This window comes from Schistocerca serialis, chromosome 8 (genome assembly GCF_023864345.2).
Source record: "Schistocerca serialis cubense isolate TAMUIC-IGC-003099 chromosome 8, iqSchSeri2.2, whole genome shotgun sequence".
Taxonomy (NCBI): Eukaryota; Metazoa; Arthropoda; class Insecta; order Orthoptera; family Acrididae; genus Schistocerca; species Schistocerca serialis.
The window spans coordinates 296811838-296839612 of record NC_064645.1 but is presented as its reverse complement, the minus strand read 5'-3'; the positions used below and the strand labels follow the sequence as shown (position 1 = coordinate 296839612).

The window sequence follows — 27775 nt, the reverse complement described above, 5'->3', positions numbered from 1 at the left end:
TCCATGTAAACTTCCCAGAATAAAAGGTAAATTCATGTTCAGAAGAAAACGGAACACCTTGAATGACTAGAGACAGGACGTTCATATTCTCAAGACATATACATCAGTGTGTTCTGCAGAAATGATTAGCATTTCAGTCACCTCGGTTCAGTGCCTAGTAGGCACAGGGTCCACCATGGACCTGATAACTTGTTTCATGAGTGATGGCATCGAGCGTATAATGCTCGAATGGCGTCCACGCTGGTTCCAAAGTTCATCCGTCGTGGTTGGCATCGGGTCACATTTCTGCACCCGTCGATTCACCATTTCCCACGCATTTTCGATTCGTGACAAGTTTGGTGAACTGGCTGGCCAGGGCATAAGGCTGACATCCTCCACCTCTGGCCGTCCTTGATACGCCTGGACATTGAGTCAAACAGAGTTTGGATGGCGTGTACAGATACAGCTGCCCATGCAGCTTCAACTCGATACCACAGCTCATCAAGAGTAGTGACTGGCGTATTGTGACGAGCCAGTTGCTCGACCACCATTGACCTGACGTTTTCAATTGGTGGGAGATCTGGAGAATATGCTAACCAGGGCGGCAGTCGAACATTTTCTGTATCCAGAAAGGCCCGTACAGGACCGGCAACATGCGGTCGTGGATTATCCTGGTGAAATGTAGGGTTTCGCAGGGGTCGAATGTAGGGTAGAGCCACGGGTCGTAACACATCTGAAATGTAACGTCCACTGTTCAAAGTGCCGTCAATGCGAACAAGAGGTGACCGAGACGTGTAACCAATGGCACCCCATACCATCACGCCAGGTGATTCGCCAGTTTGGCGATGACGAATACACGCTTCCAATGTGCGTTCACCGCGATGTCGCCAAACCCGGATGCGACCATCATGAAGCTGTAAACAGAACCTGGATTCATCCGAAAAAATGGCGTTTTGCCATTCGTGCACCCAGGTTCGTCGTTGAGTACACCATCGCAGGCGCTCCTGTCTGTGATGCAGCGTCAAGGGTAACCGCAGCCATGGTCACCGAGCTGATAGTCCATGCTGCTGCAAACGTCGTCGAACTGTTCGTGCAGATGGTTGTTGTCTTGCAAACGGCCCCATCTGTTGACTAAGGGATCGAGACGGGGCTGCACGATCCGTTACAGCCATACGGATAAGATGCCTGTCATCTCGACTGCTAGTGATACGAGGCCGTTGGGATCCAGCACGGCGTTCCATATTACCCTTCTGAACCCACCGATTCCATATTCTGCTAACAGTCATTGGATCTCGATCAACGCGAACAGCGATGTCGCGATACGATAAACCGCAATCGCGATAGGCTACAATCCGACCTTTATCAAAGTCGGAAACGTTATGGTACGCATTTCTCCTCCTTAAACGAGGCATCACAACAACGTTTCACCAGGCAACGCCGGTCAACTGCTGTTTGTGTATGAGAAATCGGTTGGAAACTTTCCTGATGTCAGCACGTTGTAGGTGTCGCCACTGGCGCCAACCTTGTGTGAATGCTCTGAAAAGCTAATCATTTGCATATCACAGCATCTTCTTCCGGTCGGTTAAAATTCGCGTCTGTAGCCCGTCATGTTCCTGGTGCAGCAATTTTAATGGCCAGTAGTGTATGTTTTGTTGTTGTACCCAATAGCACCCCTCACCATAGGGCTTTGAGTTGTCGCTGTATGTCCTGTGCGAATGCAATGATTGCGATGCCTCTCCCCCTGACTGCGGCGAACCAAAATGAGTCCATCATTTTCAAACAAACATAACCTAAATTCGTCCAAGAACACTACCTGATACTATTCATGTCGCCAGTGATGTCGATCCATACACCACTGGCGCATATTTCTGCACATTCTTCAGAGACAGGCGGAAAAGTGGATGCCGCGCACGTAAGCCATGCCGTAATAAAGGGTGACGGACTGTCACTCCTGACAGTGTACAACGTGTTGCACTGTTGCGTCAGAGCCGAGGAGGACGCAGATCAGTCCCGCAGTGCCATTCGGATAAGGTGTTGATCTTCTCGAGGTAGGGGAGAGTGAGGGGAGTGATCTAGATAGTGCCATCTGATCCATCTCGTCGTGTCCCAGGGGCTTACGTGAAATGTGCCAGTTGCTGTTGTTGTGGTCTTCAGTCCTGAGACTGGTTTCATGCAGCTCGTCATGCTACTCTATCCTGTGGAAGCTTCTTCATCTCCCAATACCTACTGCAACATACAACCTTCTGAGTCTGCTTAGTGTATTCATCTCTTGGTCTGCCACTACGATTTTTACCCTCTACGCTGCCTCCAATACTAAATTGGTGATCCCTTGATGCCTCAGAAAATGTCCTACCAACCGATCCCTTCTTCTAGTCAAGTTGTACCACGAACTCCTCTTCTGCTCAATTCTGTTCAATTCCTCCTCATTAGTTATGTGATCTACCCATGTAATCTTCAGCATTCTTCTGTAGCACCACATTTCGAAAGCTTCTATTCTCTTCTTGTCTAAACTATTATCGTCCATGTTTCACTTCCATACATGGCTACACACCATACAAATACTTTCAGAAACGACTTCCTGACACTTAAATCTATACGCGATGTTAACAAATTTCTCTTCTTCAGAAAACGCTTTCCTTGCCATAGCAAGTCTGCATTTTATATCCTCTCTACTTCGACCATCATCAGTCATTTTGCTCCCCAAATAGCAAAACTCCTTTACTACTTTGTCTCAATTCCTAATCTAATTCCCTCAGCATCACCCGACTTAATTCGACCACATTCCATTATCCTCGTTTTGCTTTTGTTGATGTTCATCTTATATCCTCGTTTGAAGACACTGTCCATTCCGTTCAACTGCTCTTCCAAGTCCTTTGCTGTCTCTGACAGAATTACAATGTCATCAGCGAACCTCAAAGTTTTTGTTTCTTCTCCATGGATTTTAAAACCTACTCCGAATTTTTCTTTTGTTTCCTTTACTGCTTGCTCAATATACAGACCGAATAACATCGAGGAGAGGCTACAACCCTGTCTCACTCCTTTCCCAACCACTGCTTCCCTTTCATGTCCTTCGACTCTTATAACTGACATCTGGCTTCTGTAGAAACTGTAAATAGCTTTTCGCTCCCTGTATTTTACTTCTGCCCCCTTCAGAATTTGAAAGATAGTATTCCAGTCAACATTGTCGAAAGCTTTCTCTAGGTCTCTCATAGCACTACGAATAGAGTGAAACAATTACTGTGTTGAGCAGATACTGTAGCGAGAAAGACAATGCTGATATATATATATATATATATATATATATATATATATATATATATATATACTCCTGGAAATGGAAAAAAGAACACATTGACACCAGTGTGTCAGACCCACCATACTTGCTCCGGACACTGCGAGAGGGCTGTACAAGCAATGATCACACGCACGGCACAGCGGACACACCAGGAACCGCGGTGTTGGCCGTCGAATGGCGCTAGCTGCGCAGCATTTGTGCACCGCCGCCGTCAGTGTCAGCCAGTTTGCCGTGGCATACGGAGCTCCATCGCAGTCTTTGACACTGGTAGCATGCCGCGACAGCGTGGACGTGAACCGTATGTGCAGTTGACGGACTTTGAGCGAGGGCGTATAGTGGGCATGCGGGAGGCCGGGTGGACGTACCGCCGAATTGCTCAACACGTGGGGCGTGAGGTCTCCACAGTACATCGATGTTGTCGCCAGTGGTCGGCGGAAGGTGCACGTGCCCGTCGACCTGGGACCAGACCGCAGCGACGCACGGATGCACGCCAAGACCGTAGGATCCTACGCAGTGCCGTAGGGGACCGCACCGCCACTTCCCAGCAAATTAGGGACACTGTTGCTCCTGGGGTATCGGCGAGGACCATTCGCAACCGTCTCCATGAAGCTGGGCTACGGTCCCGCACACCGTTAGGTCGTCTTCCGCTCACGCCCCAACATTGTGCAGCCCGCCTCCAGTGGTGTCGCGACAGGCGTGAATGGAGGGACGAATGGAGACGTGTCGTCTTCAGCGATGAGAGTCGCTTCTGCCTTGGTGCCAATGATGGTCGTATGCGTGTTTGGAGCCGTGCAGGTGAGCGCCACAATCAGGACTGCATACGACCGAGGCACACAGGGCCAACACCCGGCATCATGGTGTGGAGAGCGATCTCCTACACTGGCCGTACACCACTGGTGATCGTCGAGGGGACACTGAATAGTGCACGGTACATCCAAACCGTCATCGAACCCATCGTTCTACCATTCCTAGACCGGCAAGGGAACTTGTTGTTCCAACAGGACAATGCACGTCCGCATGTATCCCGTGCCACCCAACGTGCTCTAGAAGGTGTAAGTCAACTACCCTGGCCAGCAAGATCTCCGGATCTGTCCCCCATTGAGCATGTTTGGGACTGGATGAAGCGTCGTCTCACGCCGTCTGCACGTCCAGCACGAACGCTGGTCGAGGTGAGGCGCCAGGTGGAAATGGCATGGCAAGCCGTTCCACAGGACTACATCCAGCATCTCTACGATCGTCTCCATGGGAGAATAGCAGCCTGCATTGCTGCGAAAGGTGGATATACACTGTACTAGTGCCGACATTGTGCATGCTCTGTTGCCTGTGTCTATGTGCCTGTGGGTCTGTCAGTGTGATCATGTGATGTATCTGACCCCAGGAATGTGTCAATAAAGTTTCCCCTTCCTGGGACAATGAATTCACGGTGTTCTTATTTCTATTTCCAGGAGTGTATATATATATATATATATATATATATATACAGGGTGAGTCACCTAACATTACCGCTGGATATATTTCGGAAACCACATCAAATACTGACGAATCGATTCCACAGACCGAACGTGACGAGAGGGACTAGTGTAATTGGTTAATACAAACCATAAAAAATGCACGGAAGTATGTTTTTTAACACAAACCTACGTTTTTTTAAATGGAACCCCGTTAGTTCTGTTAGCACATCTGAACATATAAACAAATACGTAATCAGTGCCATTTGTTGCATTGTAAAATGTTAATTACATCCGGAGATATTGTAACCTAAAGTTGACGCTTGAGTACCACTCCTCTGCTGTTCGATCGTGTGTATCGGAGAGCACCGAATTACGTAGGGATCCAAAGGGAACGATGATGGACCTTAGGCACAGAAGAGACTGGAACAGCATATTACGTCCACATGCCAACACCTTTTTATTGGTCTTTTTCACTGACGCACATGTACGTTACCATGAGGGGTGAGGTACACGTTCGACGGGCGTTTAATAGGACTTGGAGGACGCATAAATTGGCCAGCCTGTTCTTACACCTCTGGACTTCTTTCTGTGGGGTACGTTAAAGGAGAATGTATACCGTGATGTCCCTACAACCCCAGAGGATATTAAACAACGTATTGTGGCAGCCTGCGGCGACATTACACCAGATGTACTGCGGCGTGTACGACATTCATTACGCCAGAGATTGCAATTGTGTGCAGCAAATGATGGCCACCACATTGAACATTTATTAGCCTGACATGTCGGGACACACTCTATTCCACTCCGTAATTGAAAACGGAAACCACGTGTGTACGTGTACCTCACCCCTCATGGTAATGTACATGTGCGTCAGTGAAAAAGACCAATAAAAAGGTGTTAGCATGTGGACGTAATGTGCTGTTCCAGTCTCTTCTGTACCTAAGGTCCATCACCGTTCCCTTTGGATCCCTACGTAATTCGGTGCTCTCCGATACACACGATCGAAAAGCGGAGGAGTGGTACTCAAGCGTCAACTTTAGGTTACAATATCTCCGGATGTAATTAACATTTTACAATGCAACAAACGGCACTGATTACGTATTTGTTAATATGTTCAGATGTGCTAACAAAACTAACGGGGTTCCATTTAAAAAAACGTGGGTTTATGTTAAAATACATACTTTCGTGCATTTTTTTATGGTTTGTATTAACCAATTACACTAGCCCCTCTCCTCACGTTCGGTCTGTGGAATCGATTCCTCAGTATTTGATGTGGTTTACGAAATGTATCCAGCGGTAACGTTTGGTGATTCACCCTGTATATATATACAACTCTGACGTATTGATTCACTTTATAACACTCATACTTGTGTCGGTGTGTGTGTGTGTGTGTGTGTGTGTATGTGTGTGTGTGTGTGTGTGTGTGTGTGTGTGTGTTTTGCGAGTAGCGGCCTTATGTGATAATAAATAATTGATAAGTACCTTAGTTCTTGATATCTGTATTTATCTGAACGTTAGTATCTAAGTGTTAAAAGCATTTTCTGGTATTGTTGTGTACCTGCAACTTAGCGACAGGGGACCATGACGCACAGGGGTTGTTTGCTTGCCTCAATGATGCAGACAGTCTACCGTAGCCGCAACCACAACGGAGGGATATCTGTGGAAAGACCAGACTAACATACGATCCCTGGAAAGGGGCTGCAGGCTATTCAAAAGTTGCAGGGGCAATAGTCTGTATGATTGAATGGTCTGGGCTTGTAACATTAGGCAATTCGAGCTTGCTGTTTTAGTATTGCAATGGCTGAGCCGGTCGGAGTAGCCGAGCGGTTCTAGGCGCTTCAGTCTTGAACCGCGCGACCGCTACGGTCGCAGGTTCGAATCCGGTCTCGGACATGGATGTGTGTGATGTCCTTAGGTTAGTTAGGTTTAAGTAGTTCTAAGTTGTAGGGGACTGATGACCTCAGATGTTAAGTCCCATAGTGCTCTGAGCCGTTTGAGCATTTTTTGCAATGGCTGAGGCTAAACCACAACTGCTATTTATTTTCCGATGAGATGCAACTCAATTGCTGCATAGCTGCATCAAACCACCCCCGATTTTAAAAGCTGTGTGTATTGCTACCCGCGAATAAAGATGATCAGGAGTGTATTTCAATGTGTTAGCGACGTGTGCACTTGCGTAGGTTCCCTGATCGGAAACATCGTGGCTAACGCAGTGAGCGGCGTCGTGATAGAGGCGACTCAGAGCTGGGACAGCGTCTTCTACCTGTTCGGTGGTATCGGAGTGCTCTGGTTCATCCTCTGGCAACTGCTCTGCTACAGCGACCCCAACTCGCACCCCTTCATCTCGGACGAGGAGAAAAAGTACCTCAACGAAACTATTGGCAACGTGGACAGAAAGGAGGTAATTGAGCAGCTCTTCTTCTAGAGGATGTAACTGTAAGAATTCGACTGGCTGATTTGGTATTAATGTACTACTAAGTAATCTCACGCAGCTTCTGCTACCGCTGTTATCGTTGTGTTCTAGTGTTGGTCTTCATTCCGAAGACTGGTAAAATGTAGCTCTCTGTAGTAGTCTATTCTGTGCAAGCCTCTTTGTCTCTGCGTAACAACTGCAACCATTTGCACCTGCTTACTGTACTCAAGCATTGGTTTCCTCCTACAATTTTCAACCCCCTCCCTCCCAGCTGGCCGGTGTGGCCGAGCGGCTCTAGGCGTTTCGGTCTGAAACCGCGCGACCGCTACGGTCGCAGGTTCGAATCCTGCCTCGGCCATGGATGTGTGTGATGTCCTTAGGTTAGTTAGGTTTAAGTAGTTCTAAGTTCTAGGGGACTGATGACCTCAGATGTTAAGTCCCATAGCGCTCAGAGCCATTTGAACCCTCCCTCCCCGTCTTTCCTCCAATACCCGATTGACGATTTCTTGATGACTCTGTATGTCCCCAATCAACCGATCCCTTCTTTTAGACAAATTGTGAGATATATTTCTTTTTTCACAATTCGATTTAGTACCTCCTGAACTGGTACTCGATCTACTCATCTAATGTTCAGCATTATTCTACAGCACCACATTTTAAACCTTCTACTCACTTCTTATCTGTACTGCTTATCGTCCGAGTTTAACTTCCGTACAAGGCTCCCTGTGCAGCTGGTCCCGGTGGAGGTTCGAGTCCTCCCTCGGTCATGGGTGTGTGTGTCTGTCCTTAGGATAATTTAGGTTAAGTAGTGTGTAAGCTTAGGGACTGATGACCTTAGCAGTTAAGTCCCATAAGATTTCACACACATCTGAACATTTTTGAACATACAAGGCTCCACTCGAGACAAATGCCTTCTGAAAAAAAAAATCTTAACGCTTAAACTGTTAGCTGTTAACAACTTCCTCTTTTTCATAAACTCTTTTCTTGCTATTGGCAGTCTTCATTTTTTATCATTTCTTCTTCGACCATCGACAGCCACTTTTGTGGTCAGGCAGCAGAACTCATCTGCTTCCTAATTCCTTCAGCATTACCTAATTTAATTCGGGTGCATTTCATTACGCCTGTTTCATTTTTGTCGATTTCCATTTTATAGTCTCTTTTTGAGACGCTATCCATTCGGTCTTTTGCTGCCACTGACAAAATTAGGTTATCTTCATACGTAATAGTTTTTGTTTCTGATACCTAAACTACAATTCCCTTTCAAAATTTGTCCATGGTTTCCTTACTACTTAGACTGAATAACATCGGTAACAGCGTACAACTTGTCTTATCCCCATCCTAAGCACTACTTCCCCTTCATGTTCTTCGCCTCTTGTAACTGCTGTCTGCTTTCTGTACAATTTGTAGATAACTTTTCGATTTTGTAATTCATCCCTACTGCCTTGTGCTATCGAAGGTACAGAATTGTCAGCTAAATAAGTGTTTAAGTCTAGTGACCCTTTTTATATGTGTATTAGAGGTATGTTTTATACGTTTGTCATGCAGCTAGAAAGTGTGATCACCAATGCGTAATTTGAATAATCTTGTTGAATATGCCTGGTGACTTCAGTTATGTTGCAGTAAACAGTAAATCACTGACGGTTGGTAATAAAAACGCAAAACAAAATTGTCTTTCGAGTAAGTACTGTCGCTCCATTCACTTTCGTTCGTTCTGTTTCTCAAACTAACAATTGCTTTCAGCTTTCTATCGACATTTCCTCATTGTCTGGACGACTATAGTGCACACACTTTATACTGTTACCGTTCTTGCACTACACTACTTGCCATTAAAATTGCTACACCAAGAAGAAATGCAGATGATAAACGGGTATTCATTGGACAAATATATTACACTAGATCAGACATGTGATTACATTTTCACGCTATTTGGGTGCATAGATCCTGAGAAATCAGTACCCAGAACAACCACCTCTGGCCGTAAGAACGTCCTTGATACGCCTGGGCATAGAGTCAAACACAGCTTCAATGGCGTGTACAGATACAGCTGCCCATGCAGCTTCAACATGATACCACAGTTCATCAAGAGTAGAGACTGGCGTATTGTGACGAGCCATTTGCTCTGCCACCGTTGACCAGACATTTTCAGTTAGTGAGAGATCTGGCAAATGTGCTGGCCAGGGCAGCAGTCGAACATTTTCTGTATCCAGAAAGGCCCGTAGAAGACCTGCAGCATGTGGTCGTGCTTTATCCTGCTGAAATGTAGGGTTTCGCAGGGATCGAATGAAGGGTAGAGCCACGGGTCGTAACACATCTGAAATGTAACGTCCACTGTTCAAAGTGCCGTCAATCCGAACAAGAGGTGAACGAGACGTGTAACCAATGGCACCCCATACCATCACGCCGGGTGATTCGCCAGTATGGCGATGACGAATACACGCTAACAATGTGCGTTCACCGCGATGTCGCCAAACACGGATGCGACCATCATGATGCTATAAACAGAACCTGGAATCATCCGAAAAAATGGCGTTTTGCTATTCTTGCACCCAGGTTCGTCGTTGAGTACATCATCGCAGGCGCTCCTGGCTGTGATTCAGCGTTAAGGGTAACCGCAGCCATGGTCTCCGAGCTGATAGTCCATGCTGCTGCAAACGTCGTCGAACTGTTCGTGCAGACGGTTGTTTCTTGCAAACGTCCACATCTTTTGACTCAGGAATCGAGACGTGGCTGCACGATCTTTAATAGCCATGCGGGTAAGATGCCTGTCATCTCGACTGCTAGTGATACGAGGCCGTTGGGATCCAGCACGGCGTTCCGTATTACCCTCCTTGAACCCACCGATTCCATATTCTGTTAACAGTCATTAGATCTCGATCAACGCGAGCAGCAATGTCGCGATACGATAAACCGCAATCGCGATAGGCTACAATCCGACATTTATTTTGATGGTACGCATTTCTCCTCCTTACTCGAGGCATCACAACAACGTTTCACCAGGCACGTCGGTCAACTGCTGTTTGTGTATGAGAAATCGGTTGGAAACTTTCCTCATGTCAGCACGTTGTAGGTGTCGCCACCGGCGCCAACTTTGTGTGAATCCTCTGAAAAGTTAATCATTTGCATACCACATCATCTTCTTTCTGTCGGTTAAATTTCGCGTTTGTAGCACGTCATCTTCGTAGTGTAGCAATGGCCGGTAGTGTATGTGTGCGACCTGTCACCAAACGAACGTTTCGCGTGTTGCCTGTCGTAATTAAAATGTAGTTTATTTATATTTCCACTCATAATTTTGACAAATAAAAATAATGTTTCCACATTACTATTCTCAATTTATAAGACCCAAATTCTATATAAATCCTGTTTTCTTTCATCGCCCCTGAAGCAATACCGCGTCATCTTAAACACAGACAAAGAAGCCTGGAAAACAAGCGCAGATGAACGAGGCTAGAGGAACACGGTCGTGGACTAGCAGAAAAACGGGAAAAGAAGACTAGTGTTTAATGTCTTCTACAGCGGGGTCATTAGAGACGGAGCACAGACCTGGATAATTTGTTAGGGATGGGGAAGAAAATCGGCCGGGCCATTTCGAAGGAGCCATCACAGCATTTGCCTGGAGCGAGTTAGGAAAATCACAAAACCTAAATGAGGATTCCTCCCAAATGCTAGTCCATTGTACTAACCGCTGCGCTACCTCGCTAGGCGTACTAGCCGAAGCATACGACCCGAGATTCGCCTGTAGAGATTTAGAGAAATCCCAAATCAGGGTATGCTGACGGGGATCCGAAGCCGCCTCCTCCCGAAGATCAGCAGTACAGTTGAGAGTTCGGTGCAAATTTACGGCTGGCTGCGGTTAAGCAAAGAATGGATACTGTGAAATACTGGAAGTCCGCGAGTAAAGTCCACGTCCTTCTTACTGCTATGAGAAATCCAGCCAGAATTAAACACTAACATAGTTCAAGGGGGCAGCCGGCATCTATATTGTAAGCACGTGGACTGGATATAACGCCGGCTTCTTGTCACTATTTCGCCACATACATCCCGTCCAGAGATCATGGGACCATGCCTCATGAAGTGATGTTGAGGCCAACCAATGAAGTTTGACAGAGTCAACCGTCATTATCCAACATTAAGCACAGATAGCTTCAGTGCTGCATGGATTTTTTTATCGTTCAGAATACGCTTTCCCTCTGGATATTACTCGTAAGCCATCGCTCACAGTATACACCACTGAATATACAAATTAATAAATATAGTCTGGAAATGGCAAAACTCAATGAATGGGTCTAAAATATACACACATCAGAAACTCTCAGCAGCATAATTTGATGTGCCCCAAACAAGAGGATTTTCTAACACTTAGTGTCTGTTTCGGCGTGTGCCTTAAAATATTCATCATCTTAATCGCAGATTTCACTATCAAGTTCTTTTCCAGTTTTCGAACAGCCCTCGAACTATTTCCATACAATGTGGTGCTCCAGACGTACATTAAGGGGACAGCCCTCTTTAAACACAAGAAATTGGATGATTTTCGTAAATTTTTTCAAGAAAAATAAAAATTTATGCTACATCTGACAATATAGCGTTATTCGTTTGTCTTTAACAAATCATTTTTCTGTCCACATCGGAGGCTCCCTGTAACCGCTGCACCATGTGAAAGGATCCCTTGCAGTGGGACACTGGTCATCGGCGGGAATTCCCGAAGCCCTTTTACTCGACCTGTATCAAAATAATTTCGTATAATTAACTTTCAATATATTTTCTGTCAGCGTACGTAGGATAACTGAAAAATAATAACTTGAAACAAAATGGCGACGTGTTGAAACACGTGTCATTCTCTCCCTCCAAAAAGACGATACAAAAATGTGAAACGAAAGTACTTTCGAATATATCCATAAATGGCTAAGTATGCTGATAAAGAATTCAATTCAGAATGCTGGCGTCAAATTTCGATCAAAATAGAATGCGTCGTTCTCGAGTTACGTTAGCCGTTAGTCTAAAAAATACAGTTTCGAAGAAATCGCGTTTAAAGTTATATATATCTTCCCTGCATAATGCAGTCTCCATTTTATGCACAAAAAATGGCTTCCTCTCATGTTAAATCAGTGTCCGGAGGTAAAATAGTCCCCCATTCGGATCTCCGGGGGGGGGGGGGACAACTTGAAAGGAGGCAAAAAATCAAAACGAGAATTGGTACCTGGAATGTCAGAACTCTGCTACAAGCAGGAAAACTAGAAAACCTTAAAGAGAGATGGAAAAGAATCATATGGACCTCGTAGGAGTTGCTGAAGTAAGATGGAATGGACATGGAGAGTTGCAGTCAGATGAATATGTATTCTACTACTCAGGAGGAGAAGTAAAAGGAATTAATGGAGTAGGAATTATTATGACAAAGGAATTGGCTAAATGTGTGGAATATGTAGAGTATGCAAATGACCGGGTTATTGGTGTAAGGCTGAAAGGAGCACAAAAAGATTTACTGATTGTCCAGGTGTATATGCCAACTTCAGAACATGATGACCAAATTGTAGAGGAAACGTACAATGTAATAGAGAGAATAATGGACGAAAATAAAAAATGCTCCAAAATAGTAATGGGAGACTGGAACGCCATTGTGGGAGAAGGGAAAGAGGGAAACATAGTAGGCAGTCATGGTCTTGGAAAGAGAAATGACAGAGGTGAATGGTTAATTGACTTCTGCAGGGAAAGGCAGCTGATAGTGGCAAACACATGGTTCAAGAACCATAAGAGGAGGCTCTACACTTGGAAATCACCAGGGGATAAATATAGAAACCAAATCGATGTTATACTGGTAGAAGAAAGATACAGGAATGGAATCAAGAAGGTGCACACATTACCAGGTGCAGATATTAATAGTGACCACAACTTACTTATGGCAGAAATACACTCCTGGAAATGGAAAAAAGAACACATTGACACCGGTGTGTCAGACCCACCATACTTGCTCCGGACACTGTGAGAGGGCTGTACAAGCAATGATCACACGCACGGCACAGCGGACACACCAGGAACCGCGGTGTTGGCCGTCGAATGGCGCTAGCTGCGCAGCATCTGTGCACCGCCGCCGTCAGTGTCAGCCAGTTTGCCGTGGCATACGGAGCTCCATCGCAGTCTTTAACACTGGTAGCATGCCGCGACAGCGTGGACGTGAACCGTATGTGCAGTTGACGAACTTTGAGCGAGGGCATATAGTGGGCATGTGGGAGGCCGGGTGGACGTACCGCCGAATTGCTCAACACGTGGGGCGTGAGGTCTCCACAGTACATCGATGTTGTCGCCAGTGGTCGGCGGAAGGTGCACGTGCCCGTCGACCTGGGACCGGACCGCAGCGACGCACGGATGCACGCCAAGACCGTAGGATCCTACGCAGTGCCGTAGGGGACCGCACCGCCACTTCCCAGCAAATTAGGGACACTGTTGCTCCTGGGGTATCGGCGAGGACCATTTGCAACCGTCTCCATGAGGCTGGGCTACGGTCCCGCACACCGTTAGGCCGTCTTCCGCTCACGCCCCAACATCGTGCAGCCCGCCTCCAGTGGTGTCGCGACAGGCGTGAATGGAGGGACGAATGGAGACGTGTCGTCTTCAGCGATGAGAGTCGCTTCTGCCTTGGTGCCAATGATGGTCGTATGCGCGTGTTTGGCGCCGTGCAGGTGAGCGCCACAATCAGGACTGCATACGACCGAGGCACACAGGGCCAACACCCGGCATCATGGTGTGGGGAGCGATCTCCTACACTGGCCGCACACCACTGGTGATCGTCGAGGGGACACTGAATAGTGCACGGTACATCCAAACCGTCATCGAACCCATCGTTCTACCATTCTTAGACCGGCAAGGGAACTTGCTATTCCAACAGGACAATGCACGTCCGCATGTATCCCGTGCCACCCAACGTGCTCTAGAAGGTGTATGTCAACTACCCTGGCCAGCAAGATCTCCGGATCTGTCCCCCATTGAGCATGTTTGGGACTGGATGAAGCGTCGTCTCACGCGGTCTGCACGTCCAGCACGAACGCTGGTCCAACTGAGGCGCCAGGTGGAAATGGCATGGCAAGCCGTTCCACAGGACTACATCCAGCATCTCTACGATCGTCTGCATGGGAGAATAGCAGTCTGCATTGCTGCGAAAGGTGGATATACACTGTACTAGTGCCGACATTGTGCATGCTCTGTTGCCTGTATCTATGTGCCTGTGGTTCTGTCAGTGTGATCATGTGATGTATCTGACCCCAGGAATGTGTCAATAAAGTTTCCCCTTCCCTGGACAGTGAATTCACGGTGTTCTTATTTCAATTTCCAGGAGTGTAGAAATAAGAATGAAAAAACTGAAAAAGGCGACAATGGTGAAGAAATGGGATCTAGAGAAGATAAGGTCCAACAAAGAACAAATTACAGAAATGCTGTCTCGGGACTTTCTAAACACATTACGAGACAAAGAAGCACCTGATAATGCCAACGAGTACTGGAATATGCTAAAAGAAGGAATCATTAAAGCAGGACAGCAAAATATAGGATATGTAAAAGGGAAAAGGTCAAAAAAACCATGGGTCACACAAGAAATGATTTCCAAGATGGAGGAGAGAAGAAAATTGAAAAACAAGAACACTGAAGATGCAAGAAAGATATACCGAAGGTTAAATAACGAACTGCGAAGAGAAACAGAGCAGGCTAGGAAAAAATGGCTAAAAGAGGAATGTGATGAAATTGAAGAACTGGACAGGAAAGGAAGATACGACTTACTATACAACAGAGTAAAGACTATGACATGGGAACAAAACAGAGCAGGAAGTGCTACTATGGAAATTTTGAGTAAAGACGAAGAGGTAGTGTATAAAGATCGTGATGATGTCCTCCAGAGATGGGAAGAATATATAAAAGAGCTATATGACACAAATAGCAAACCAGAAACTCTGGAACTTGAATCACACAACAGTGTAAGTGATGAAGAGAAAGGACCGACCATCATAATGGAAGAAGTAAAGTCTGCTATTGCTGCAATGAAAAATGGCAAAGCAGTAGGTACAGATACAATACCGGGAGAAATACTAAAATGCTTGAACCACAATGGAATAAGAGAAATATTGAGGTTATGTAATAAAATATATGACAGTGGTGAATGGCCTGAGGACTTTTTGACAACAGTAATGATTCCATTGCCGAAAAAACAAGGAACCAAGAAATGCAGCGAGCACAGGACAATCAGCCTCATTTCACATGCAGCCAAAGTGATGTTAAGAATAATTAATAAAAGACTTGAAAAAGTAATAGAGGAGAATCTCGGCGAGGAGCAGTTTGGCTTTAGACGGAATACGGGCACCAGAGATGCAATAGGGCTCCTACGAATCGTAGGAGAAAGGTTTATTGAAAAAGGAAGAGACCTATATATGTGCTTCATCGATTTAGAAAAGGCATTTGACAATGTGGTTTGGGACAAGCTGGCGACTATTATGAGGGAAAAGAGAGTGGACTGGAAAACCAGAAGACTTATAAACTCATTGTACCTTAATCAAAAAGTTTCAGTTAAAGTGAGAGGAGAAAGTACAAACTGGATCAGACTAGGGAAAGGAGTAAGACAAGGATGCTGTTTATCACCTACTCTTTTCAACCTGTACTTGGAAAATATGATTGACCAATGCTCATTAGATGACAAAGGAGTAGAAATTGGAGGAAGAAGAGTAGGGTGCTTGAGATTTGCTGATGACATGGTCCTTCTAGCCACAGGGGAAAAAGAATTACAGGATTTGGTGGACACCATTGCAACTAACGGAAAAAAAATATGGAATGAAAATTAACACAAATAAAACAAAAGTATTGGCAATAGGAGGAAATAAGGAACTAAAAATTGTGCTGAATGGAGAAAAACTAGAACAGGTGCAAAATTTTAAGTATCTTGGAAGCAGGATAGACACCGACTGGAAGTGCACCACAGAAATTAAAACAAGGATAGCAATGGCAAAAGAGGCGTTTTATAAGAAAAGGAGAATCTTCTGCAGCGGTATGGACAGAGAACTCAGAAAGAGACTCATAAAATGTCTTGTATGGAGTGTTCTTCTATATGGCGCTGAAACATGGACTATGAGGAAAAAAGACAGAGAAAGGCTGGAGGCTTTTGAGATCTGGACATGGCGGAAGATGGAAGGAATAAGTTGGATGGACAGAGTAAAAAATGAAGAGGTACTGAGAAGAGTGGGAGAGAAAAGGCAGTTACTAGATGTAATAAAGAGAAGAAAAAGAAATTGGATTGGGCATATATTAAGAAAAAATGACGGACTGATAAAAACAGTTTTATAAGGTTATGTAGAAGGGAAAAGGAAGCGAGGAAGGAAGAGATTCCAGATACTGGATGACATGATGGACGGTACAACATACAGCAGCCTTAAGAAGGAAGCAATGGATCGCAGAAAATGGAGAGGCAAAGGACCTGCTCATATAGCAGATAACTGATGATGATGATATATATATATATATATATATATATATATATATATATATTTGCATGTAAGTTAAATACACTTCTATTCAGCGATACATGGACCACACAGCAACCCTTCCTTCCAGATCCAAAAGGATGCCCTCCTCCATCTTCCTTGTGGCCAAGGTGATCCTACGGGCCTCTGTGGCAGCTTCTGTCATCCTCTGCTCTGCTCTCTCAATACACTTTTTTGTCCGTTTTTGTGCAGAAATTGTAACAGGCTGGTCCGAACTCAAGTTCAAGCACGTTCACAATTTACATAATGCCTGTTAGGCCGTCACTGAAATTACATGTCGAGTATTTTTTCCCACGGCGAATGGTTTTCGGAGGCACATTTTTTTCTCTTTTAACTCGGCAATCGAGTTTCTTTCGAACTTCAGATGAGAAGTACAAGAAGGTAGATTCCCAGGGAACATTTAACAAAAAAAAATCGATTTTTAAAATTTTCTATGAGGACTACCCCCTTCACAGAAATTTCATTCTGGTTTTAAGGACTATGGTTGCTACTAGTAGACTTCCTTTTGTGAGAAATACATGTTTTACTGTGTCATTATTCAACTGGCATTCTCCTTGCTCCATGTGTAATGTACTGTTTTGTTTCAGAGGTTTTGTATCCTATAGCTGTTTTCGCATAGGGCAGTATTGTTACCAGTGAAAATTATTGATGTCCTTTAACCCTGAACTGTAACCCCTCTTTTGAAGCATTCTTTCATTTCTTTATTGCTTCTTCTATATACAGATTGAGCACCAGAGTAGGAAAACTATATTCCTACCTTACAACCTTTTTAATGTGAGCATTTATCTGTTGATATTTCATTGTTTTCTTTTAGTTGCTGTACATAAAGTAAACTTTTTTTTTTTCATGATTGGGTCCACAACCATCGAATAGTGGTTAAATGAAGACAGGTTTCTACTGAGGCTGTATAAGTATGAACATAATAAAGTTACAGCTTCAGCCAACACATGTCTTCATTTAATCTACTTTTATGAGGTTTTCAAACGTCTCAAACCGCTTTACATTGTCTAACTCCTTTACTAGGTCAACAAGTCATACAACAGTATCTTGAGGTGGGTTTAGCTATCCATTGGCATGTACGAGAGAAGATGTCATATTGAATTTCAGTGTTTTTGCTGTATGTTTAGTAATATATTATACTTCGTCTAATTCATAGAGCATTTAGTCTATGATTTTTAAGATAATTTGTTACAAAACTAGAGTGGCAAGTAGTGGAGAGTGATGATAAACATAGTTACTTTGGACAAACAGAATTCTACTGGCTTTTTGTTGTGAATTAATATTGTGTCATCTATTTAGTATTGGAAATTTTCAACACCTAGAAACCAAAGAAAGATGTGACCTCAGCATAACATTAGTTTTGGATGAATAAATGGCCAACCCACTCTAACGATTGTCTACAGTGTACCGTCAGAACAATGGACGCAGCACTGGGTGTGACTGGAGTCCAGTTATCATTCCACAAACCATTTCTGGCAAAATCGAATGTGATTTCTTCAATATTGCTTTAGCGAATTTCTTCCCAACCGTCTAAAAAACCGAGAAATTGCTTCACTTTTAAGGCATCACTTATGACAGGAACTTAGATGTATAAGGTAGAAACATTCACGTTTAGAGTAGATAATGTGAGGTTTAAGTATATTTTAAAATTCCTACCTGTTTAATGGCAGTTCAGTGCAACGTGAAGCTCATCTCACTTGGCTTGATTCTTGATAACTATCTTTCTCACAGAGAATTATTACTGAATACCATCTTTATCAAAATATTTCATCTTGTGGTGGACAGCCTAAGTGAACGTCAGTCAACTACAATATGAACAGCAATGCATTCCTTATATACAACAGTGAAGGGCGATCTTTCTAATTAAAGCAGAATGAGGCTCCATCTATATCTATGTCAAAGAGTTCAGGAATACAAGTGCCACAAACAAAATCGGCCCTTTCAAGTATTCTCCTGCAGAGCCGTGGTTGGATGCCACACCAAAGAACTCCAAGCAAAATTGCTGTCACTTTGCTATGTGTCAGCCAAAGATAGTTGCACAGAGAATACCATCAGCTGACACATATTTGCATCTTTGGAAATTTCATACCGTCTAACAACCTTCGTTAAACAGTGAAATGAGACGTAATAACAGTTACACTTCACATGGTAATAAAACGGAAAGAAAACTAAGCCGACAATGAGGATGAGAATTACAAGATAGTCATAGTTCCTAAAATTTAGACGTATAAAATAACTACCAATAGATAACAGGACACTTGAGACGAAATGCACATGTCATACATGCTGTATAATGCCTACCTTTTACTCTACTTGCACCAGATCACAAACCTGAGAATAAAACCTTTTACTAACATGATGAATTCTGCAGAAATGAATCAGTCAACAAATTATTTGCATTAAAATTTTTCAGTTACATGGAAACTGTTTTGCAATATTTAAATTAATGAACTTTTACGCTATCACTTCCAAAAAGTGCTATATCGAAGGATTTGTTAACAAACCATTTTATTTTCACATTTCTATGTTGTAATATGAAGGTAAAACGAAACAATGACTTCCACAGTTGACATCAAAAGTTTTACTCTGCTACGACTAACATAACCCTCTTCTCTTTTTCAGGATATTCCACCAATACCATGGTTCCACATGTTGAAATCTATTCCTCTCTGGGGTCTGATCTTCGCTCAAATTGGTCACGATTGGGGTTTCTACACTATGATTACAGACCTACCAAAATACATGAAGAATGTTCTGCGATTTTCCATTTCTGCTGTAAGTTTTAGAATATGTTTCACTATACTTCTATCTGTTGTATGATATAATTGTCTATTAATCATTTGTGTTTAGAAGTAAAATAAAATATAGCTGTACCCAAGTGCTTTTCAACAATTGGCAAAAGAAAAGGATATCGCCATGTCTTAAAACACTACATGACAAAAAATATTCAAGAAAGTCTCTCTCATACTTATCAACGAGCTGTTTGACAAGACGATATTATTCTAACAGTTTTCTAGAGGAAGATATTTGCCATTTTTTAATAAATGTAATACATAAATTTATATAAATTTAATAATAGGGAAACATTATAAATATACAATAGTGAAACATTATTAACAAACAAGAAAATTGTATTTATACTACAGAATCTGAATTTGCAATAACAATAAACAAGGATAAGCTCAGGGGGAGGGGAAATAAGAGATGGATAGAGAGATGGGAGGAAACGGACATAGAAAATGGGAAGGGGGAGGTTGATAGAAAGAGGGAAGCTGGAGGAGCTGGAGAGAAAGAGAGGAGGAGAAGAAGAAGAACATAAAGAGGGGGAGGAAGTGATGGATAGAGCAAGGGGGAAGAAAGGAGACAAAGAAAAGCCGAGTGGAAGATGGACAGAGACGGGAGAGAGATGAAGATTAGGATTTATATCCATTTCCAATACATATTAGGAACACGTAATTTCTTTCTCTTCCGTTTAAGTGGTCTGAGCACAGCAAAGTGTGGTTGGGTAAAGCTAACAATATGGTAGTACTGTGTGAGCTTCATGTGATCAGAATCATGGTGCAATAAATGTATCATCAAGTCTTATTATTTGTGAAAGATGCTGTGTATCACACAAACGATATTCGATCTTTGCCTAGTTGAAATAGTGTTGTTCTTTTATTCTATTAGCATACTGTGCTTCTATTCTAAAAAGCAATATAATGACCTCTCCCAAACCTAATGTGGTGTATCGTAAACTTTTAAAATCATAAATTAATCTTTCACAAAGTAACTTCAACAGAACCACCTCCATCATTATGCACATAGTGAGAGCAGTTGGTTGCAAATTAGCGACCTTGTACATTGTGCCATGTTCTTATAAATTTGTAGGCAAAACTGAGTGGGATAGAGTTACTAAGAATAAATAATGAATTTGGTAGGTATATTACAGCAAACATGTTAAATTTTTATTAAGTGTAAACATAATTATTTTAAATTTTTGTAAATGATATACATGTCAGACAAATTTATGTTAGACGTGTTTCACCTGGACATGCATGTAAAATTTATGAACAGTAATAATCAGCCTCAGTGAATCAGATTTAATTAATGAATTTTCAAAATATTTGAATCAATTGTTTCCCATATTTCTTACACAAATAAAAGTACAGAAAATTTTACGACAACGTGAACCCATAAATCCGTTATTTTATTGACATTTGTTAGTGGTAAGGTATATTCTATACAACTTCAGCCGCTTATGCCAAGAAAATCTTTTGCTCTTTCGTGTAGATACGAAGAATAACGATTTACCACTTTTTCTTATTTGTTTCGGTTGACTATTTTCAATCACCTTTATAAGCTGTAACAGTAGGAAATGTGGGCCATGTCATCACAGTCATTTTATCAGATCATCCCATTTTAAACCTAAACTAGTTGGTTAGTGTATACCTTCCCATTTTTATCTCTGCGTGTAGGTTACCACTAGCGCGAGAAAACTAAAGTTATGATAATTCTGTTTCATGTATTTTTGTATGCTTCTGTGACCATTCTCTCTTGCTAATTTGTGAGTGTACCAGCTGCCCAGTGGCTACAAAGTTACAAGGGAGCACGAAGCGATGTTACAACAACACAGTCTGGAAACAGTAAGCATAAAAGCAAAAATTATACCTATTTCTCAGGAGTAGGTTACGTCCCTCAGAAGAGACAGCGTAGTTATTGTAAGCACCTGTAAATAAATGTGACTTTTTAGCCAGTTGTCCGGGAATTCGCTGGAAAATTTTAGGTTTCCTTCGTAGAGTGACCGAGTGTCCTATACCTTATAAAGGAGATTCGATTCTATCTTCTTACTGGTCTCATAAGAAAATTAAGAACATGGCTACAGAATAAGTACAGGAAATAACAATTTTACAAAATGTATTTCAAGAGCTGGAGTTCAGCATGTCTTTTCAGTGTGGTGAATGTTTCTTTTTTCATGGCAAGTAGCATTAATTGTCGATTCAGATTCCAACAAAGGCTTTAGTAACGAATGGTCGTGACTTATGATTTCTATCATAGACACGTAAGACGATAAAGTTGATTCTTGATTCTTATGTAGCGATTCCTCTGCGTTTTCGACATACGTTGTCAGCGCAAAAAATTTCGAAACTTGAGTAGTAATAAATGGAGAAGAGTTGAAATAGAATTAATGCCTGACGAGTTTTGCTTAGTCTACTCCCACATGAGCAGGAAGCACAGAATGTTCAAAGAACCAGGCGAAACTGTCGGAAAAATTCTCTGGGATGTTGTTCAACTTGAGCCTCGCATTGCCTTGAATGTCGGTGTTGTCAAAGCGTTTTTCATTTTGCGGTAATTTCGCATTGATAACACCAAGTCTCGCTCCACGTGATGATTTTTTCCAGCAAAGAACGGTCCACGTTGTGCACTTGAGTCAAGTCACGGCAAGCGCCCATGCGTCATTGTTTTGTTCTGGTGTCAGTGTGAGGAAGACAAACTTTGCACCCATTTTTCTCCGCTTCAGAAAGTTCTGGAGAATTTGTTGTGAACTTGATTTAGATATCTTGCTTCATTGCGGTGAATGACACGCTTAAGCCATTCGTCCACAGTTTAAAGCTACTACTCACAACTGACTTGTCGAATTCAAATCTCTTGTTAACAGTTATTAGTTCAAACAGCTATCCTAGTTACTGCTCTGACGTCGCATATACTCCAGGAATAAAATCAGTCTCGGATCTTTTGGATAGTGTACATTATAAAAATATTTTGAGGTACAGGATGAGTGATAGACGGCTTGATTCTTGCCCACAGAATGGTCTGCTGTCGGCGCTGCCCTATGTTGCGATGTGGCTATCTTCAGTTGCCTCTGGCTGGCTTGCGGACTGGATACTTGTGCGTGGATACATGAATACAACTAACGTCCGGAAAGTGTTCACAATCGTAGGTAAGTAGAGAACATCAAACAATACTACAGAGCCCAAAACATTTTTATTATTTTGAGCTTCTTCTCATTACAGCTTATCTCCAACATAATAATTTACTCGGAAATTACAATACAAAGAATAAACGTTCTTAAACTATATTTTCAAAATATTCCTCCAGGTATTTCGATCTTGTGTGTCCTCTTCCTCTGCGCCCGTTCTCCTCATTGTGTGCTGTACATTTTGGAGCCAGGTGGTCATAGGTCGTCTTCTTCTTCTCCCCTCCGGTTCCCACTCCAGTATCAATTTTCATGTTCTGGTTTTCTCCATTCGTCGTACATGCTCGTACCACTGTAATTTCTTCCTATTACGTCATATATTCCTTCTTTTATTTCCATTCTCCTTATTATTTCGGTGTTCTTATCATTTCTTTCCTGGAGATTCTTGCCGATATTCTCCAGAAGTCCATCTCTAGAGCTTGTAATTTTTTAATGTGGTTCACGTTAATTGTCCAGGTCTCCGTTCCATACAGAACCACACTCTCTAATATGGATTTGCATATTAATTTTTTAGTTCTGCTCATTACATTCCTGCTCCATAAGACTGAGTTGAGCATCCCAATGACCTTCCGTCCGCTGCTAATTCTTTTATTGATTTCTGACTCTGATTTTCCCTCGATTTCTAAAATGGATCCCAATCAACAGAAAGTGTATATCTTTTTGATTTTCTTTCCTTCAATGTATAGCTCATCTGAATCATTAGTCAAGTATTCTGTTTTTTGGTAATTAATCTTCAAATCCCAAGTTTTGTATGCTACTGCTGTTGATTGCACATATAGTTAGCATCCTCCCCATCTTGTGCTACGACTGCTCGATCATCAGCAAACAATCGATGATGTAGGTAAACTCCGTCTCTTATTTCTAATCCCATACTGTTACATTTACGAGACCATGTTGTAAGGCTAATATCTACATAGGTTTTAAATAATGAGGTGACGTGGAGCAGCCCTGTAAAAGGCCTTTGCTTGTTCTAAATTTCTGTCAAAGTTTATTACCAACTTTCACTTGGCAAATGTTATCTTTATATATCTGTTGTATTATTTTAATCGAGGAAGGATTTATGTTTGCCATATGTAGTGCTCTCCAAAGTAATTTTCTTGGAACAGTATATTACGCTTTTTCTAGATCTATGAAAATTCATCTTATATTTGCCGGCCGAAGTGGCCGTGCGGTTAAAGGCGCTGCAGTCTAGAACCGCAAGACCGCTACGGTCGAAGGGTCGAATCCTGCCTCGGGCATGGATGTTTGTGATGTCCTTAGGTTAGTTAGGTTTAACTAGTTCTAAGTTCTAGGGGACTAATGACCTCAGCAGTTGAGTCCCATAGTGCTCAGAGCCATTTGAACCATTTAATCTTATATTTTTTGATTTTTCCCTGTGTTTCTCCAAAATGTGTCGTAATGTGAAAATGTGGTCTACGCATGATCTCCCAGCCGTGAATCCACATTGTTCTTCTTAGTTCCCCAAATTTTTTTTACAGTTTGTTTTTAATTACTTTCGCAAAAATTCTCATTAATGTGCTTATAACACAAAATGCTCGATAGTTTGAACAAGTTTTGCGATCCACTTTCTTAAATATGGTATTAATGTAACCTAGCTTCATCTTGTTGGGTATTGAATCTCCATGAATCATTTTGTTGAAGAGCTGTGTTATCAGTTTCACAATTTTGTCACCACCATATTTCAGGCACTCGAGACTGACATTGCCTGGTCCCGGTGATTTACCATTCCTTCCTGTTCTCAACGCCTAAAGTACTTCACTTTCTAAAATCTGGATCTCATCATCTTCATGTCCTTTTTCTTCCACTGTTCCTTCTTCTAGGTATTCTTCTCTGTCCTCATTTAATAGTTTTTGGAAATACTCTTCCCATTCCTTTTGTATTATCAGTTGGAGATTGGTTTTGCTTTTTGTATCCTGTCGAAGCACTTTTAATACTAACCATTCTCTCCCAAATCCTAATTTGCTACTCACCTTGGCACATGTTCTTTCCCATGCTTCATTTTTTGCCTTTTTTTCTCATCACTTCATTCTTCTTTTCCTTGTATATTGGTCCTGTTTCTTCTGATTTATCATTCAACCAGTGGAGGAACGCATTTCGTTTTTCTCTAACGAGGACCTCTATTTCCTCTGACCACCACTCTGCTGCATGGTTGTGGTTGCTATCTTTTTTACCCAGCACCTCTTTCGCTGTTATTTTCACATTAGTTTTGATATAGTCATATATTTCCTCTACTTCTATAAAATGATTCAATCAGTTTCCTTTCCATCCTGGCCGCAAAGAGTCACAGACTGATACTTTCGTCTTGTAGGCTGTCAATATTAAAAGGTAAATTTTCATCTTTCTCAGTCTGGTTCGTTTTATTTATGTTACTTGTATCATTCCTTGCATTCTTCCATGGCCAGAAAGACTTCATTTTTACCAGATAGTGGTCTGATCCACACTGGGCTCCTCTATAAGATCTGGCGTCTACTGCCTTGAAACTACTTGTTTGCCTAATGATAATATAATCTATTACAGAACGAAGTTCTTTAGTGTTGTGTTGCCAAGTATATTTATGAATGTCCTTATGTTTGAAAAAGTGTTGATAATTTTTAGATCAAATTGTTCACAAATTGCAATCAATCGTTCCCCATTGTCATTATATTCGTCCTCCCCATGTTTTCTTACTATTCTACAGGATTCTCTAATTCCTACCCTTCCATTCATATCTCCAGTGATAATCCTTTTCTTCTTGGGATTTTTTCAATAGTCTCCTCGAGGGTGGCCCAGAATGTATCTTTCTCCTCATCTTTTGTGTCGTTCGTGGGTGCATATACACCAATAATCACAACTTCTCTAGCAAATAATGTCATTTCAACATTTATAATAAGTTGATTGATGAATGTCCAATTTGTGATCCTTTTTTTCCAAGATTTCTTTATCATAATGGAGACTCCTGCTTTGGCTCTTACTGCTTTTGATACCCCACTCCAAATATATACGTAATTATCCAGTTCTTCTTCTCCTTGGCCCTTTCTTCTTTGTTTAAGAAAGTACGACAACATCCATCTTGAACATGTCAAGTTCTGCAGGTAGTAAATTTATTTTAGTGGAAATACCTTGCACATTCCAGCATCCAAACATCATTTTCCCTTTCTCATCGCCATTTCGTCGTCCAAAGTTCCAATTTTTCCGAGGCATATTATTAGGTTTTTTAGCATTTTTATCTTTTTATGTGAGTGAGGAGCTGGCCCACTGCACAACCCCCAACCCGGAGGGCCAGGTAATTTCTACTCAAGGTTTTCTTCCTTTAGCCTTTGATAAGCCAATATCATACTACAAGGCAGCAGTTACTAGTTTTGGTCCACCCCGGGTACTTTATTTCCCTGGTACCCTCCATATCTGGTGAGCATTCCCCTATCCACCACTTGGGGAGGCGCCCGATGGGAGACCAGCCAACACAACTGCGAAGTGTTTCCCATTGCCTCGACACACATGCTCGTTGTTTGTACTTGCTCAACTCTTTCATCGAAATAATAATAAAGCTAAATTATTATTTTATTAAAGCTTGTTGTCAACAGTTAATCACAATTCTAAAATAAAAGTAATACTAGAAGGATAAATAACTTAACACTGTCACGTCACACAGTTTTAGTGTAGCACAGAAATGAGAAATAGTCATCCATAAAATTTTTTGGCCTCGTACACAGTAGTGACAACAATCAAATAGATAATACACTGAGGTGACAAAAATCATGGAATACCTTGAAATATCGTGTCGGACCTCCTTTTATCCGGTGTAGTGCAACAGCTAGACGTGGCATTGACTCAACAAGTCGTTGGAAGTCCGCTGCAGGAATACTGATCCGGGCTGCCTCTACAGGTGTCTATAATTGCGATAGTGTTGGCAATGCAAGGTGTTGTGTACTAACGGCTCTCTCGAATATGTCCCACAAATGTTTGATGGTGTTCATGTCGAGCAATCCGGAGGCCAAAATATTCGCTCGCATTGTCTGTAATGTTCGTGAGACCAGTAACGAACAAATGTGGCCCAGTGACATGACATCGTTGTTTGGGAACATGAAGTCAATGAATAACTGCAAATGGTCTCCAAGTAGCCGAACATAACCATTTCCAGACAACGATCGCTTCAATTAGACTAGAGGACACAGTGCATCCGCCGGCCGAAGTGGCCGTGCGGTTAAAGGCGCTGCAGTCTGGAACCGCAAGACCGCTACGGTCGCAGGTTCGAATCCTGCCTCGGGCATGGATGTTTGTGATGTCCTTAGGTTAGTTAGGTTTAACTAGTTCTAAGTTCTAGGGGACTTATGACCTCAGCAGTTGAGTCCCATAGTGCTCAGAGCCATTTGAACCACAGTGCATCCCAAGTAAACACAGCCCAAATCATGACGGAGCCACCAGCGGCTTGCACAGTGACTCGTCGACAACTTAACCAAGCGAGGTGACGCAGTCGATAGCACACTGGACTCGCATTCGGGAGGAGGACGGTTCAATCCCGCGTCCGGCCATCCTGATTTAGGTTTTCCATGATTTCCCTAAATCGCTCCAGGAAAATGCTGGGATGGTTTTGAAAGGGCACGGCCGACTTTCTTCCCCATCTTTCCCTAATCCGATGAGACCGATGACCTCGCTGTTTGGTCTCTTCCCCCAAACAACCCAACAACGTTGACAACTTGTTTTCATGGCTAAGTGGGGTCTGCGCCGCACTCGAACCCTACCATCAGTTCTGATCAACTGAAATCGGGCCTCATCTGATCAGGCCGCGGTTTTCCAGTCGTTTAGGATCCAATCGATGTCACGAGCTCTCGAGAGGCGGTACAGACGATCTCGCGGTGTTAGCAGACACTCGCGTTGGTCGTCTGCTGCCATAGCCCATTAACGACAAATTTCGCCGTACTGTCCTCAAGAATGCGATCGTCGTACGCCCCACATCGATTTCCGCTGTTATTTCAAATAGTGTTGCCTGTCTGTTGACACTGACAACTCTACGCAAACGCTGCTGCTATCGGTCGTTAAGTGAAGGCCATCGGCCACTGCGCTGTCCGTGGTGAGAGGTAATGCCTGAACACTTGGCAATGCGGATCTCGGAGTGTTAAATTCCCTAATGACTTCCGAAACGGAATGTACCATGTGTCCAGTCCAACTACCATTCCGCTTTCAAAGTCTGTTAAT

General features: G+C 42.7%; 1 protein-coding gene across 2 annotated transcripts in view; it reads left to right on the top strand.

Annotated features, from left to right (window-relative positions):
* Nucleotides 1-27775, top strand: part of LOC126416451 (putative inorganic phosphate cotransporter) — a 376726-nt gene that overhangs the window by 311238 nt on the left and 37713 nt on the right. For both annotated transcript variants that reach the window (XM_050084178.1, XM_050084179.1), the window contains exons 5-7: nt 6906-7126; nt 19270-19422; nt 22435-22567. In XM_050084178.1, the coding sequence (XP_049940135.1) occupies nt 6906-7126; nt 19270-19422; nt 22435-22567 (507 nt within the window). The remainder of the gene's footprint in view (nt 1-6905; nt 7127-19269; nt 19423-22434; nt 22568-27775) is intronic.